We start from the raw sequence: 17,255 nt of genomic DNA on the forward strand, positions 1-17,255 counted from the left end.
TCTCAAAGAGCAAAATGACACCGTTGTACTGGATCACACACATTAAAAGCACCACAGATAGTAACGAAGGAAAAAGGAGAGACAGAAAGATGAGGACAGCTGAGGACAGTCAACACAGACAACCTCTGTCCACTGTAAGCCGTGTTTGGAGGAGAGGGCTTCCCACTCCAACTGACCATTATTTATTATGAGGTTTGATATGGTGATAGATTACAAGCCAATAACAGAGCAGATATTGGACAACCAGGACAGAAGAAATGGATGACCCAGTACGAGCTAGGTAATGCAGGACGAGACAAAGGGTGCCATGTGGATTTGGGGATTTTTTTTAGAGTGCTCTGCTCTTGTGTTTCAGACCTCTGTGAGTGTAGTGCATAAAAGGGAAGTATGTCAGCGGGCTGGATTATTTCAATAATCCATCAGATCATCCTGCAGCCTGCCACCCTGAACAGCCATCTTTAAATAGATGGCTGAGATGAGAGGTAGCGGATGGGTCTGCAAAGACAGCCTGGCAGAGAAAAGAGAAACCAACGTTGGACGGGCGGGGTGCAGCAGGTAGAACAGTTTAAGAGGCCAAAATGAAGTAACGAGCTCCACCACTCAGGGCTTACACCTTTTGGAGATCACAAACGTTTTAGAGTGTGCATGCAAGATGTAACTAAAAAGAAAATAAACAGACATGTTTTCCATATTAGCTTTAGGTCGCGGCTCAGAGTGTGTTCTTTACAATAGAAACAGTAACTAGAAAAATAACCTCAGCAGAAAAACGTCAACATCTAAGAAGACAGCAGAGAAGCCCTATCTGCTGATGAAAAGCTACTCGGCAGATAAAAATGATCACTGCATCTAAGATCATAGTCTGCGCTCCAGTTTCAAATGTTTCTATTCCATTGTAGTTGTCTGTTAGCCCATTATATGTTGTCTTTGGTCCCACTTAAAACTACATGGCAAAAACACCTGGAGCTTAAATTCAGTAATGAGAAGTGGGGCATTCTTTATCAGAACATCTTTGTTTCATTGTTTTGTTTATGTAAGATGTACCCCAACTCACCTTTAGATGTCTTTGTTATTGAACATGTACTGGAACAATCATCGATACTGGAATAAGAGCTGAGAGCTTAAGATCACAACATTATTATGTGGAACTGCAACACTAGATCCTACTGTATATGGGAGAAGATACACAATAGTGTGTATATGTCTTGAGATATCCCTCATCTCTATATATTTTGCAAGGAAAATGGGAAATTGGTACGAGTTACATTAACATACAAATGTTAATGGAAGGAAGGTGGTATGGCCGCCTTTATTCCATATTTGTACATTAGATGTCAAGGAGATGTAAGTAGAAGTGACTCAAACGCCAACCCCAAGTGAACGCCAGTGCATTTATTTACAATGACTCTTAAATACCAGTTCAGAAAGGTCAAAATAGTAGGAACAGTACAGGCTCTTGAGGGTTTCCTCAAAATCCACACAGAATCCAATCCTCTGCCAAAGCCCACCTATCATGGTCCGTGGGAGCAGCTGTGGGGAGTTGTCATCAGGATGGTGCACTGGCTACTCTCTTGGGCGGAGCTGCCTGTCTCACACCTGAGCCTTATTTCACTGTTAACCACAAGGGACTGTTTAAACCAGCGCAACCGGCTACTCATGTTGTTTAGTCTCCGTACCATCCTGTTCTGGATTCAAGGCTCACTTCCTTCGTTGCCATTTCCCATTTCCCTGGCCCTGCGTACTACCGTGGGTCCAATTGCGGTGTTTTAGAACAGCCTCTCCCATAAGCTGTTCCCACTTCCTCCGGCTACTGCATTACCCCTGTGTCTGTTTCTGGGTCCCGCCTCCGTGCGAATTTCAGTTCATGACTCCACCTCGCTTGACGGGAATCTATTTATTTTGCGGTTTGCAGATAGGAAAACTTCTCCAATGCCAACTTTATGGCCAGCAGCTCCCGGTCACTAACACTGATGACACAATGAGAGAAAAAGGCACATGGATGCATCTTACCCAAATCCTGCTGCGAGAGAACAACTCCAGAATCTGAGATGTCCACTTCCACAATGAACTGTTCACTCAGATTGGGTTGTTCAAGAACAACTGCTGTGGGTGAAGAGCTGCTTCAGCTTGTCGAATGTGGCTCGGGCTGCAGAACTCCACTGAAACGTGTGCCTCGGAGAGGTGAGAGCAGTTAGCCTTGATCAGTCTACCACGGCCTTAACATTCACCAGGTCAGCCTTCATTTGCCCTCTCTCAACAGTGAAGCCCAAGAAAGACACAGTCAGCATGAGACACATTTTCCCCCCTTTACACAGACGCTTTGGATGACCAGACAGACATGTTTCTCATGCTCCTGCAGGGGCTTTGGGAAAATCAGTATATCATCAAGGCACACAAACACAAAATGATTAATGAAGTCCCTTAGGACATTATTAACCAGGACAAGAAACACAGCTGGAGCATTTGTCAAACCAGATACTCAAAGTGATGCATACTAAACACTATTTTCCACTTGTGTCTTTTTCTCATTCTCACCAGATGAAAAGAGTTGGAAGACTACAGTTTTGTGATGATAGTGCCGCCTTGAAAGAGTCCAAATGCTGAGGTGAGGAGTGGTAAGGTTTTTTTTTCTGTAATCTTGTTCATGCTGTGGAAATCTATGCAGAGGCGAAGTGTTTCATCCTTTTTCTTGATGAAGAAAAACCCAGCACTAAGGGGAGATGACGATGGAAGGATAATACCAGCAGCAAGACACTGTGGTACATTTCTCCATGGCTTCTTGTTGGGGTTTAGACAGACTATGTAAGTGGCTGGTGGGCAAAGGTGCTCCGGGTAGGAGGTCTAAATTTTATCCCACTCTGTAATTAATAAAAGCTTTGAGTGACTAAATTTGGGAATCGATGGTGATTTTACCCAGAACCATGAGCCGGAGTAGGAAGGAGTTATCAGAAAGATGTCAGAATCTACACCGTGCCAGACACAGCCTTTCGGCCGCACCAGAGAAGTTGCTGCAAAGGCGCTTTTGTTACCGCAATACAGACAGACACCAGCCACAAAACATTTTCTTCGCGTCTGTGGATACAGCTGGGCCTGACCAAGCTGAATCTGGCTGCTTCCTCTAGGTTGGATCGTTCTGTCAAGGAGACGTAAGTAGAAGAAGGATTCAAACGCAGGGCTCCAAGTGAACGTCAGCTCATTTCTTTACAGTGACTCTTAAACAACCGAAAGGTAGTGAACAGTAGTAACAGTCCAGTCTCCTCAAACGTTTCCTCAAAGTCCTAACACTATCCAATCTTCTCCCAAAGCCACACAAGAACCAGCTCACTACTTCACATCTTGAAAGGTAATCCTGGGCACAAAAACAGGAAGGTAAGAATCTAATTCGCAGGCAGGCAACAGCAAGGCTAGGAGACATGCTGCACTGTTTCTCTAGCCATGACCCAGTGAAGACTGAGTCTCTGTTGCATCTTTATGAAGCAACCAAACAAGGTCATCAGGAGCAGGTGTGTGATTGATGCCAGGTGTGTGGGAGCCAGAAGGCAGGTAACCAGCCATGTCATGACACACACACAACAGTTTTGACAAGAACACCATTGGCTGAAATACACACCCAAACCATGATAGAGCCTCCACTGTGTTTTACAGATGGCAGTAGACTCATGCTGTTAGACCTTTTCTCAGCCCTGCGTCCTGAGATCCTGTGTCAGGTCTTTGTTGGATTTTTTCCTAGGACACGACTTTCAGACACGGTTTACCTGCTGTAGATAGTTGCCACTTTTTTTCCCTCCACTTGTTCAGTTTCCTCAAAGGACACACTGCACACCAAGTCACACCAAGACATGCCAGGTTTTCAGCTAATAATAACTCTTTAGGAAATTATTTTATGTCTGTTAGTTTTGCTTTCGCTCAGAAGGCGAGTCCCAAAATTAGACAAAACTCTCCAACAGCTGTCTGAAGTCAGAGCTTTTGACTCACAGAGATTACTTTTGTCACGGCTGCTGAGGCGAGCCGTGTGGTGTTGGAGGGAGAAAGGACCCAAAATGCAGGCAGTTGATGATAGTGCTAGTGATGTTTATTTACAAAGTGGCGTAGTGGCAAAACAGGCAATGAGGGATGACAAAACTAAACTGCGGAGAGAGAGACGCGGAGAGGGAAAAGGACACCGTGGAACACAGACGAACCAGCAACAGGCAGGAGAACACGCAGGGCTTAAATACACACAGCAGTAATCAGGGGATGAGAGACAGGAGGGCAACACAGCTGGGAGAAATCAGAGCTGAGGGACAGGGGAAACGTAAACTGAACACACTCACATGAGACAGAGACTTTCAGAATAAAACAGGAAACTCAGACACAGAGAACCAGACAAGACACTGAACTAAACAGACAGATTCACAAACAGACAGTGTGACACCATAGACCAGGGGTAGGCAACTCCAGGCCTCGAGTGCCGGTGTCCTGGAGGTTTTAGATGTGTCCCTGATCCATCACAGCTGATTTAAAGGGCTAAGTGACTCCTCAGCATTTCTTGACGTTCTCCAGAGGCCTGGTAATGAACTAATCATTTGATTCAGGTGTGTTAACCCAGGGTGCGATCTAAAACCTGCAGGACACTGGCACTCGAGGCCTGGAGTTGCCTCCCCCTGCCATAGACAGACAGAACACAGTGGGACCAGGGCAGGCACAGAACAGAAACCTAACAAATGGCAAATCATAACAGAATACATACTCAGAATAAACAAAAGCATAAAGAAACACAAAAGACTGAGTCGGCAGACTCAGGACCATGACAACTTTTACATATGCCAACCTCAGTCTTCTAAACTTTAGTCATGTTTAAAAGCATACAACACAGGAAATAAGAATAAATAAAATGTATTTTACTTATTTCTTTATTTTACACTACAACCTCAGAAAAATTGTTCTTATCAGTCTTTATCATTTTAAGTAACTGTTTGAGTAATTGTTACTCAAACATGCAGAAACAGCTGTCGGGAAGCGAAATAAAAGCTCTGCTGTAACCAAATGTGAGATGTGGGAGGTGATTCGGAGATCAACACCAGGCTATGTCAGGACATATCTTCCCCTCTTTCAATTTCTAAATTTTCCCTTTCAAACACCAAGCTGTTTGCCTCACATTAAAAAGAAATCTCTAAAAAGAAATCAAGCAGTGGATGCACACGTGATCTTGATATCTTTTTTTCAAAATTCAACCACATGAGGCAATATAAAGGCTGAGAGGCTTCTTCTAATGTCCTGTTACTATTGTTGGTACTCTGGTGTAGTGCAGGTACTGTACAGTATGTACAATGTAGCATCACCTAGTTCCCCCTCTCACAGTCCTTTCTTTCTCCTTACTTTGAATGATCTAGTAAATATTTCAGGCTTCATCCTCAAAAGAGAAAGGAGACAATTAGCACGCGAAAGGATGTTTAAACCAATGAATATACGTATAATCTCAAAACTCCAGAAAAAAACTCCGTCTGATCCCATGTGACATTTAAAATTAATATTTTGTGTAAGACTATGATTAATGATGAAACACTGACTACCCTACTATGGCAGTAGAAGTGGCAGACACTTTTAGATTCATGAACAATAAACAACACTTGTTCTTGCCTTGTGGTCCAGATGTTAAGATCATACTGGAATAATATTGCTTACAGTATGTAGTATAATAGGCAATGTGCTAAAATGTTCCTAATAAAAATACTCACGTGCTGACTTAGAGATGTTCGAGAAAGTTTAACATTGTCACCATATATATTTATTGGCTAGCATGCTAGCAGTTCCTTTTAAGTCATAATGTACTGTAGGTTTGCAGGTACCATGGTTTTAAAAAGTATGTACAGCAATTACAGTTCTATCGAAAACAATTCAATCTATCCAATGTTCCTTATGTTCCCATATTAATGTCCTTGAAATTTAACCTTGACCAAAAAAATGAAAAAGGAATGACATCACCAAAGCCATGGAGTTTCATCCAGTTTTGCTCAGTTATCTGTCAGTCATGTATATTGAGATAGATGCTAATAGTGCCAGATGAAATCTCAGGGATCTTCACAACAAAATCTTTAATACTGGTGCCATTTTTCATGGCAATTTGGTTGTGTGTACTAAAAGCAACAAAAACAAAAAATCTTGACTTTCTGTCGCTATCTCAAAGGTAGTTTCAGTCCCTGGTCTACACTGTGTTTACCTCCATGGTGGTGCGGTTGCACTGGTGAGTATCAGCAAACCAGCCTTCCCCTGTTGCACACTGGTCCAAGTCAATGTCCTGAATGTTGACATCCACACGGATCACACCTCTAAAGCCGAACACACAGACAGTGGGGGAGTGGGTCACAGATGTGTGACAAAACAAAGAAACAACAGTGGCTCCACATGAGGTCAGACTTAGAATAAGTCTCTTCTTTTTCCGCATACATCTTCATATCCCAAAGACCTCACTGTGCCATATTATTTCAATGGAGCACTTCCCTCTCAGACCGCAGGCTTACTTGTGGTTCCTAGACTTTCTAAAAGTAGAATTTAAGGCAGAGAAGATAACATGGCAAAGCTGTGGAACCAGCTTCCAGTTTCTCTCAGGAGACAGACACTTTGAATATTAGCCTTTAAAGTTACTTTTTTTTTTAGTAAAGTTTACAGTTAGGGTTGGTTCAGGTAACCCTGAGCCATGCCTTAATTATGCTGCAATAGCCTACGGCTGCTGGGGGACTTCCCATGATGTACCACTCTTGCATTCCCCTCTTTTTTACTCCCCATGTGTTTATATCCCACTGTTCCAGGTCAATAACTTTTGACTTCTCTCTAGTCTGTGTTTTGTCCAGTTAAACTGAATTAAATTGCTACTGCACATTTTGCCTGACCATGCAAGACATTCTATTTCAAATGTTATATTTAATTAAACTCTTCAAACACGAGTGTTATTGTAAATTCATTTCAGAGTGCTAGCTTCTGTCATTTTCAGCGGGTAAAATGGACTTGGAGTTTTGTTTAAACTACTCTGCTCACAGTGACCAATCGATACAACAGGTGTTTAAATGCAACAAGATCGTTAATGGTCTCATTAGGCATGATTTTGCATAAAAAATTATGACTTAAATGTTTTTCTTTAAGACCCTCACATTACTAAGAGTATTCAAAGGACTGAAAAAAGTGCTCCCAATGTGGATGCAAATTTCTCTGTTCATAATACAAAACGTATAATAGCATTTTATGACTGGAAGATGTCATTGGCACCACTGATTGACAGCTCATCACACAGATCAATGGATTCACATCATTACTAAGACGGTTACTAGGAAACTGAATGTACATTCCCAAACCAAACATTTTAAAGTGAACCAACCAAATTTCTATAATTACTGACATCATCAGAGGTGTCACTTCTATGTGTGTGCCTGTATTTATGTGACTGTTATTGCTTGGTTTGTGCGTGTTTGTTTGTTTGTATGTGTGCAGGCCCTAACCTGAATTCTGGTGTCAGGTCAGGCTTGAGACCAAAGAAGGAGGTGGAGAGTGTGAGCATCCAGCCAGGCACAAAGCGTTCATCCATACAGTCCAGAAAAGGAGCACTATCCCAGCGTACCCCACTGCGATTGGTCACATAGCTGTCACCCTGCCCCCACTTAGGTGTGTCCAAGGTATTGAGGTCATTGAGGAGCACTCGTTTGGACAGGGTTGTGATTGGCTGGCTGGACTCTGGGAATTTCAGTTTTCTGAACCAGCTGTCATCAGGGGCAGGGGCAGGTGGGTGCAGGCTCTCCCATGCCTTGGATAAGTCCTGGAGGATGATTGTCTGCACCTTAGCCATTGGGCTGCGAGTTGCATGGAGCACTAGCTGCGGCACGTGGGCAGCTGGGTCAGCATCAAACGTAAACAGGGCCCGCCGGATGAGCACATCAGCTTCTAGAAGGGCACGGACCAGGGCATGGTACCACTCCATATCCTCTTGCACCGTGCTCTCATGCAGGTCACTAGCTTGGAAGATCATGTTAAGAAAGTTGGCAGTGTTGGCTAGTGCATCCATAGCTGGCCTGAGGGGGGCGGTGAAGCTGAGGGGCAGGGGTCCCATCTGCCCACGGGTGCTATACGCCCGTGAACAACGGCCCACTACCAGAGTCGAGGGGTCTCCGGTGTACAGAAATGTCTCTGCCGGTGACCAGTCATCCTCTATTTCGGTGGGAGCTTCTGAAGTGGAAAACCCCGAAGGCTCTGCAGCAGTGGAGGAAGTGGAGGGGCTGGTGGAGTTTTCTGAAGTTCTTGTATTGTTTGTCAATGACTCAGTGCTGTTGGTCGTCTCCACTGTGACGCCTGATGGGAAATCTGAAGCCACCTGCGCTCTGAGGACGGATGGCAGCAGGAGGAGAAGCCAGACGGGATCCATCCTGGACGCACGCTGATGAAGAAAAAAAGGGGGGAAGTAACTGAAGGGGTCACTCAGCTAAAGCACGCTTTGCCCCTTTTGGATTTCCTTTGAAGTGATAACCCGTCACATGTTGTTTTGAACTTTTCATCTTCACATTTGGGAGGCACTGCAGCAGCAGGTATCCGGTAACAACGCTGCCACACGCGCTGCTGAGCTCTCACTCACACTCGGAGCGCACAGCTCCATCTGTGCGCCGCACGGAACCATGCACGCCTGAGCTCGTGTCAACACGAAGATGTAGTTGAACCTGCGAGTCCTCGGTGGTGGTGCAAGGATAAAACTGACGAGGGGAGCAATCCCCGCATTTCTGTTTCCCGTAAGGTGTCTCTAGCGTGCCGTCGCGCTCAGTCTTCGTTTCTCGTGCTTTACAATCACCAGTGCAAAGAAAACGCAGTGTGCGCAGCAAGAAGGAGGAGAGAGGAAAAACCTCAAACTTGGGGCTCCCTGCGTCAGATGGGAGGAGGAGGAGAGAAGGAGAGATGTTGTAGAGATGGAGGGGTTAAGAGAGAGAGAGCAGACTTCTCCCTTCTTCTTTTGCCTCCCGCTCTGCTATCTGTTGCTCCACAGAGCTTCCAGCCCGTCGGGTGGAAGCTCATGATGCTCGTCCCACCCCTCTCTACCGTCGTTCCCTCTCTCCTTGCCTCCCGCCTTCCGTCCTCCCCTTCCTTTCATTCAGCCCCGAACTCCCCCCTCCGTTTTGACAAACCCTCACCAGTGCTTAAAGGTGATGAGAGTGGTACATCTGTTGTGTGTGTGTGTGTGTGTGTGTGTGTGTGTGTGTGTGTGTGTGTGTGTGTGTGTGTGTGTGTGTGTGTGTGTGCGCGTGCGTGTTCACAAAGCAGAGGATGATGCATTCAGTCAGAGATGAGGGTTAAGCTCTGCTGCATTTGGACATCCATCAAAAATATCTCTACTGGATGGTTGGATTAACCCCTCGTACACGAGAGAAAGACGAGCATTCTTTCTCTCACACACACACAGTGGAGGCCACAGGATGTAAAGTGTTAACAACCTCCACATTTATACTTCAGTTTTTTGTTTCTAAGTTTTTGCAGCATGAGGGAGTTTATTCTCTGTTTAGGCGCATGAGTTCATTTGTTAGTTTTTGTGTGTGGTGGGGGAGCTCGCAAATACCATAACACTGGTGCAACAATCGTGTGTCTTTCACACTGCTGAGTGAAAGATGTATGAGAAGCGTGATGAAAGAAAAGGCGACACAGATGTATGATGGGAGGAGTAATGCGGGCAAGAAGACTAGTTTTGGTGACTATGGCAACCAGTTTCTGAGAATCTCCCGCCCCAGCCCCCTCCTCAACTGTGAGCCACACACACACACACACACACACACACACACACACACACACACACACACACACACACACACACACACACACACCCTCCTTGGGACTTCACTGCAGAACAGCGAAGGTGGTGCAGTCGAGCTTGAGGAACACAATAAGTCAGACTGTTCTCGTGCATCTAGAAAAACACGCAAACGACAAGTGCAGTGATGAAATGAAGCTTTAACACACCATGAGTCACATTCATACCTACCGTTTTTCTTCTAGCTTATCTACTTGGTAATGTTATTAATCATTTCATGCACGTACAAGTGCGCAGCTAATAAGGCACTAGAAGTTGTCACATCTGAACTTTTTCTTCAGTCCAACAAATGTAATCTGTCTGAAAGCCATTAAAGACCATTTAAAACAATACACTGTGCACTGTGAAGAGTAACAAGGGAATCCCTGATGATGATGGGACACACATGCACTGCATATTTTGATTTCGCAAGTTTTTTGTTTTTTGTCTTTTGAAGAAGAAATTGATAAAACACTGGGGTGAACTCAGTCTTACCAGCCCAGATTGTTTTTCTTCTCGGCTGAACATTGCGTGATTATAACTGATATCTGAACACGCTCCTACAATAATTGCTGTGACTTAGCCTAGAACTTGCTTTTAAGTCTATCCATCCCCCTCTTCATATATGAGGGTGTTCTAATATTGCACACAAAATAAAGTGACAGTTTGTGGAAATCTTGGTCCTACAGCGATGGCAACTGTTCACTCCTGAGGTCTTCAAGTTGTTCCAGTTTGATCCCATATAAACAAACATCAGTGCTGACTGATCTGGCACCACCTGAGGTGCTGCAGATAAGAGTTTGGGGTATTCAAGGGTTGAGTGGGTAATATAGTAACTAAGATAACTAAGTAAATAAGTAAAGACAGTTTCATGTAAATATTATTTTAGAGGCTTGTTTATTAAAAGCAAATAAAAGAACTAAAAGAGCCGGAACATCTAGAAGGTACGCAATGCAAAATAGACCATAAATAATGATATAGAAGACTGTACTGAACGAGAGTAAATATAAGATGAAGGGATGTATAAGGAAAAACGATGTGTAATGACCCCCGGGCTTCATCACATCAATATTCAGCTCTGCAGGGCGGGTTGTTAGTTTGATTACGCCACATAAACATCAAATATGAGCAAACACTGTTTTCATCTCTGTGGCTTACATGTACACACACACACACACACACACACACACACACACACACACACACACACACACACACACACACACACACACACACACACTGTAAGGATTAATGGGCCTTCATCCACTCTCCTAGCATTATCTGCACTCAGCAGCAGCGTCATCTATCACTACAGAATGACCTGCAGCGCCATCTGCCTGTCTCACAGCATTAATACAACACTGCTAGTCAGTGTGGAGGTTTGCGTCTTTGGAGCGCTTTGTTCAGTGTTTTAAAGCTACTGCTGTGTTCATACTACACTTCATTTAAACACAGATATATATTTCTACATATTTACTTTTGTCGCACCACTTCTCAATACAGTCCGCATCTTATCGTGTATGACATTTAGAACTGGAAAATGTCATTGGCATAGCTCATTGACAGCTCATAACACACAGATATGGGCTGGTACCAGTTACTAGGATGGTTATTAGGGCACTCACAAAATGAACATTTCCACACCAAACATTTTAAATTAAACCAATCAAATGTCTGTTGTTACTGACATAATCATCAGTTCCATGTTTGTACTTGTATTTCTGTTACTGCATCAAGTGTGTTTGTTGTTGTGTGTGCAGGCTCTAACTTTAATTCTAGGGTCAGGTAATGGTTGAGGTGGAGACACAACGGCATGTTAGTTTGGTTTGCTGGCTAGCCTTTCTTAAAACATCAGTTTGTGTCTGTGTGGGTTCTCTCCAAGTACTATGGCTTCTTACCACAGTCCATACATGTTGTTTGTCTCTTTGTCTCTCTGTGTTAGGGACCTGTTCAGGGTGTACCCCTGTCTCTTGTTTTTTGCTAGCTGGAATAGGCCCCAACCCCCTGCAGAAGAGAACAGAATAACTAAAATAGGGACATTTTGTACAAACATTTGTGGTATCCTGCAGATGATTCATACCTGAGTAAAAAAACCCTAAATATTGTGCTTATAGTCACAATAATGGTGATCTCTCATAGAGCGTAAATAAAAGATGGCCACTAACACCATGACATCATGCTTTTGGTTAGTGAAATCATGTTGCAAATCCTCAGTCTGAGTACTTCAGGGATCTCAGTATTTTATAACCAGACTTGATGAGAAAGTTGCCTTTCTAAATGATTAATCCTACATATGACCAGACTGTATAAAATAAACATCATCATCAAGACTTGAAACTATAAACCCAACAGGAACTTGTTTACTGAGATCATAGAGCAAGGGAGCCAAAAGGTTGTTTTTACATGGATTTATATTCCATTCAGTTCTTATTTCGACTGCACCCTGCTCCCCATTAGTGAGATTCAGGTTTAAGTCACTTCCACATTGGCATCAGAAGTGGAAACTGTGGCTATAGCCATCTTTGATATACAGTCTGTGGTCCAAAGTCTGAGCCCTTATATCATCAGCATGTTAGCAAGGCCTTTGTGAGAAGGTTAGCTTGTAAGTATTCAAATCAAAAATGATAAAATGACTGCAGTCTTCAGCATTTACTGCAAAGTTTTCACATACTGAAAATTAACATAACAGCAGCATAGCTCAGTTTTTTAAATGAAAAAGGAAGACTGACCACCGGATTAGTGAGTGGATCCAGCGGCTCTGTCATGCTGTGTTTGGGCATTTTGATTTGGGTCTATTTGTTCCCTTGAAGAAAACTGTATCTGTAACTGTAACTGTTCTGCTGTTCATCATTATTATAACTATTCTGAATTATTGGATTGTTTTTGTGAGTATTATGAACCATAGTGCAGTGTTTTAATATTAGATTAAAACCTTTGCAAACCTGTCTTCTAGAAATTATATTTATGTATTATGTATTAATGAGCAAGCATTTTATCATGATTTGTCAAATTATGACTGGAAGAAAATAGGATTGATCCCTGATGTAGAATTAGCGTGGGCATTCTTTAAGGATGGGTTTATGCAAATTGTGAATAAACATGCTCCATTAAGAAGATATAGGATAAAAGGTCGTGAAAACCCCTGGTTCTCCCAAGAGCTGGCAGATATCATTCATGAGCGTAACCTGGCTTGGGCCAAAGCGAGGAAAACAGGCTACCCCAGTGATTGGCTTCTTTTCAGACAACTAAGAAACAGATGTACTTCCTCTATTAAGAAAGCTAAAACAGAATATTATCTGTCTGTCACCACTGAGAACCTAAATAATCCACAGAAGTTCTGGAAAATCATTAAGTCTCTTTCAGTGAGTAAAAGCTCCCACGCTCTACCCACCTATGTTTTTAAGGATTCTGTTCCTGTTTATGATAGGAAGGAGATTATGAATTGTTTTAACAAGCACTTTATATCTTCTGGCTCTTTGTTTGACTCTCTGAACCCAGTCTCTGTAAAATCTGGCACAAACCTTCCGGTGTACACTGGTCAGCCATTTAACTTTGTTCCTTTCTCTGTGCAGGAGGTCTGTAAAGCTCTTAAACTGTTAGATCCTAGAAAATCTCCAGGGCCAGACTTACTAGATCCTTACTTCTTGAAACTGGCAGCTGATTTTGTAGCAGAGCCTCTCACAACACTTTTCAACCTCACACTGGACATGAATAAAATTCCCTCAGTATGGAAATCAGCTTTTGTTGTTCCTCTATTAAAAGGGGGCGACCCAGCAGTGTTAACTAATTACAGACCAATATCTAATCTATCTGTGCTGGCCAAAGTTCTTGAAGCTCTTGTGTGTGAGCAGTTAAAGGAGTTTTTGCACATCAATGCCATTTTATCTGAATATCAATCAGGCTTTAGGAAGAATCACAGTACTATCACAGCTGCAATTAGAGTGGTAAATGATATTACTATTGCACTTGATAAAAAACAACACTGTGCATCCCTTTTTATTGATTTGTCAAAAGCATTTGACACTGTTGATCATTGTATTTTAAAACTTAGACTCTTCCAGTCAGGACTCTCTGAGAGAGCAGTGGCATGGTTCTCAAACTACCTCAGTAACAGGACTCAGTGCATTAAATCTGACAGTCTATGTTCTGACTTTGTTACAGTGCACAGCGGAGTGCCACAGGGTTCTGTATTAGGTCCCCTTCTATTTATCATTTACGTAAACAATCTTAGTCTACATGTGCCAGATGCAAACTTGCACTTCTATGCTGATGATACAGTTATTTACAGCTGTGGTTCAACTCTTGTCCAAGCCATCGACTCCTTGCAGAAAGCCTTTTCTGCTGTCCAGCACTCATTACATCAGCTTAAACTTGTTCTCAACGCAGACAAAACAAAGCTCATGTTGTTTTCTAAATCAAGGAGACGAGCCCAAACAATCCCATCAGTAACCACTCTTGAAGGTAATAAAATAGAGTTGGTTCACACCTATAAATATCTGGGAATCTTAATTGATGACTCGCTTACCTTCAAACCACATGTAGAGAATCTTGTGAAAAACCTGAAGTTAAAACTGAGATTTTATTTTCAAAATAAGTTGTGTTTCTCTTTTAATACAAAGAAGCGGCTTGTTGCTGCAACATTCTTGCCTGTGCTGGATTATGGTGATATTCTATATATGAATGCTTCTGCTCAATGTCTTCGAATGGTTGATTCTGTGTATCATGCTTCTCTGAGGTTCATCACTAACTGTAAATTTCAGACTCACCACTGTGAGTTATACTCTCAGGTAGGATGGCCTGCTTTGGTAAGTCGGAGGAACTCTCATTTATACAGTTTTATATATAAGGCGATACTTGGGTTGCTGCCTTCTTATATATGTTCCCTGCTTGTAATGAAACATGCTGGTCGGTATTCTCTTCGTCCGCATGGTTACTTGTTGCTTTCTGTTCCATTTGCCCGAACTGAACTTGGTAAAAGAGCTTTTGTCCATTTAGCACCCTCGGCCTGGAACAAACCGCAGAAGGAATGGAAAATGACTGAATTCATTTCATTAAGTGATTTTAAATCTAAACTACGAATCCTTGAGGCCAAGTCCATAACATGCAACTGTTTCAATTAGATTGATTGTCATTTTAACTGACTTTTTATTTTATTTGAATTTTATTGAATTTTATTTTTATTTTATTTGTATTCTTTCACTTATTGTTGCATGTGTGTTGTTGCTGCCTGTGTTTGAGTAATTTCTGTAACTGTGAGACATCTGCTGCTGCCTATCTTGGCCAGGTCTCCCTTGAAAAAGAGGTTTTTAATCTCAATGGGATCTTCCTGGTTAAATAAAGGTTAATAAATAAATAAATAATTTACAATATCATTATTGTTTCCATGGAAATGCTTCAGCAGTAGCATAATCACTGGCTGGGTAACTTGGGTTTGATGGCAGATATACAAAATACCCAAGGTTGACATCCAGACCTCTGTCAGTGGCAGTACAGACACCAGAATCACACCGGTTAAGGTTAGGGAAGGTTCATGGTTTTGTTTAAACGAGGATCAGAAGCCAAAACAGTTTCTGTAGCAAACCGCACTGAGATATTTCCATGTGAAAGGTAAAGCAACCATGAGGGTAATGCTGTAAACATCGATAATTATGTCCCCTCGCTTTTAAGATGCGTATCAATTAAAATATCAGTTGTCCTTTAACCTGTTATGGACTTATGGCTTTTTGTTCTGTTATCTAACTGCTTCCTTAAATAACATGCCCTTGGTACTTTAACAGTGTTGTTTGGAGCTGGAATGGGACACTCAGCTTAGAAAGAAAGGTGTGTGGGTTTGGCCTGTTTGCTATTCTACTCCTTGTGGATGGCAGCTTAATTTGAAGGGGACAAATGTCTCTAATACATTTAGGAATCTCTGCATGTGTGTCTGTTCTTTACATATTTTCACAGCTGCTTTACACTGGGCAGGTGTTTCTGTTCTGGTTGGATTCCTGTGTTTTATTACTGGCTAATTTGGTTTTCTACTGCCTCACATGTATCAGTGGCACATGCAGGAAAGACAAAGCCCTGTTTCACAGTGAGGTGTTGGGATGTTGTTTACTGTTCACTTAAAAAGGCAGTTATTATCATCTGTCGTTGTTTTCCATCCGCTTCTTCTTTTTCCATTTTATTATTTGTATTTAACTTTTATTTTTAGCTCTTTCCTTGTAGTTTTCTCTTTTTTTCCCCTCGGACATCATCCATTGCTGTTCTCTCTGTAATTCCCACTTAAACTTCACTAAGCCAAATTAGCACCAGGGTATATTTGGATAGTCTCCATGTACATACTGCTGGCTATTAGACCTGCCATTATCAGTCAGCTGAGGAGCTGCCATGTGCTACAGCAGCTTACAGTCACCCTATTTCACTTGCTAATCAAATGTAATAGGGTGACCGCACTGTCTGAATCTGTGGGATGAAGCCAACAATAAGACACACAACCTTATGTAAAAAGTGGCACTCTGTCAGAAGATTGAATAAACTTGCTCTTAAGTGGGTCTTCATCATCAGATATCTGGGACTGTGCCACATGGAACTCGTTGTCTTTCCAGCATCTCATTAGATAAGAGCTATAAGATAGGTACTGGTGACAAGACTCCAGTAAGAATATGAACCCAGTTCTTATTTTACTGTTTCTGTTTAATGAATGCTCTTTTTAAACTCTCCTAGTTTGCAGACAGTAATTTGAAATCTTCTTTCGTATTTTGTTAGCTATATGTGAGTAAGGCTTACAAACCCTTCCTCGAAGCAGATACTGTGAAGTCCCAGTATCTGGATAATTACACTTTGTTTGTAACTCTTAAGTGTAGACTGTGTGCTTTAATAAGTAGTTTAAGAGCTACATCTCTCATTTTAGAGACCCAAAGGTAATTGGACAAACTAACAGAATTTTTAATAAAATGACTGAATGACAATCTTTTGCAGTCAATAACTGAAAGAACTGGAGAACATGTGGATATCCCTAAACTCTGCGTTTCATCTTTGAGGTGAAATAACAACAACCTATGTTTACATTCTCCTGACAAGGACCTCTTGTGATCACTGCCAGGAGCGAAGACAAACGCAGTAAGACGCTTTGACCAAGTTTGACATGAAAGACTACTTTGTGTTCCAGCATAGGTCCAACACATGCTTAGTTTTACCTCTATTTTGGTCTGAACCAACTGCTGAGATAAATATAGGGAATCATTGTTCTTTGTTTCAGAGAACCTGTTGTCCATGCCTGGCACATATCTGTCAGGGGTTCTTCCAGAAGGAGTGCCATGGGGTGGCACTGGTCCCCTAATATCACCCACCTGGTGTACTGTTCATCTCAGCAAATATTGTTCTTTGTACATACTGTTTATTTTCAGTATATTATTGGTATTAGTTATTAATTTGCAGATTTCAAGATATAAATCATATGATGCTGTATTATTACATAGCATTA

General features: G+C 42.2%; 1 protein-coding gene across 2 annotated transcripts in view; it reads right to left on the reverse strand.

Annotated features, from left to right (window-relative positions):
- gpr179 (G protein-coupled receptor 179) overlaps positions 1-8,965 on the reverse strand; it is a 27,451-nt gene extending 18,486 nt beyond the window's left edge. For both annotated transcript variants that reach the window (XM_080881412.1, XM_080881413.1), the window contains exons 1-2: positions 7,470-8,965; positions 6,197-6,305 (exon numbers count right to left, since the gene is read on the reverse strand). In XM_080881412.1, the coding sequence (XP_080737538.1) occupies positions 6,197-6,305; positions 7,470-8,386 (1,026 nt within the window). In that variant the 5' untranslated portion in view covers positions 8,387-8,965. The remainder of the gene's footprint in view (positions 1-6,196; positions 6,306-7,469) is intronic.
- Between the last annotated feature and the right edge of the window lie 8,290 nt (positions 8,966-17,255).

Source organism: Rhamphochromis sp. 'chilingali' (assembly GCF_963969265.1).
Source record: "Rhamphochromis sp. 'chilingali' genome assembly, chromosome: 4".
In the NCBI taxonomy this organism is placed as follows: domain Eukaryota; kingdom Metazoa; phylum Chordata; class Actinopteri; order Cichliformes; family Cichlidae; genus Rhamphochromis; species Rhamphochromis sp. 'chilingali'.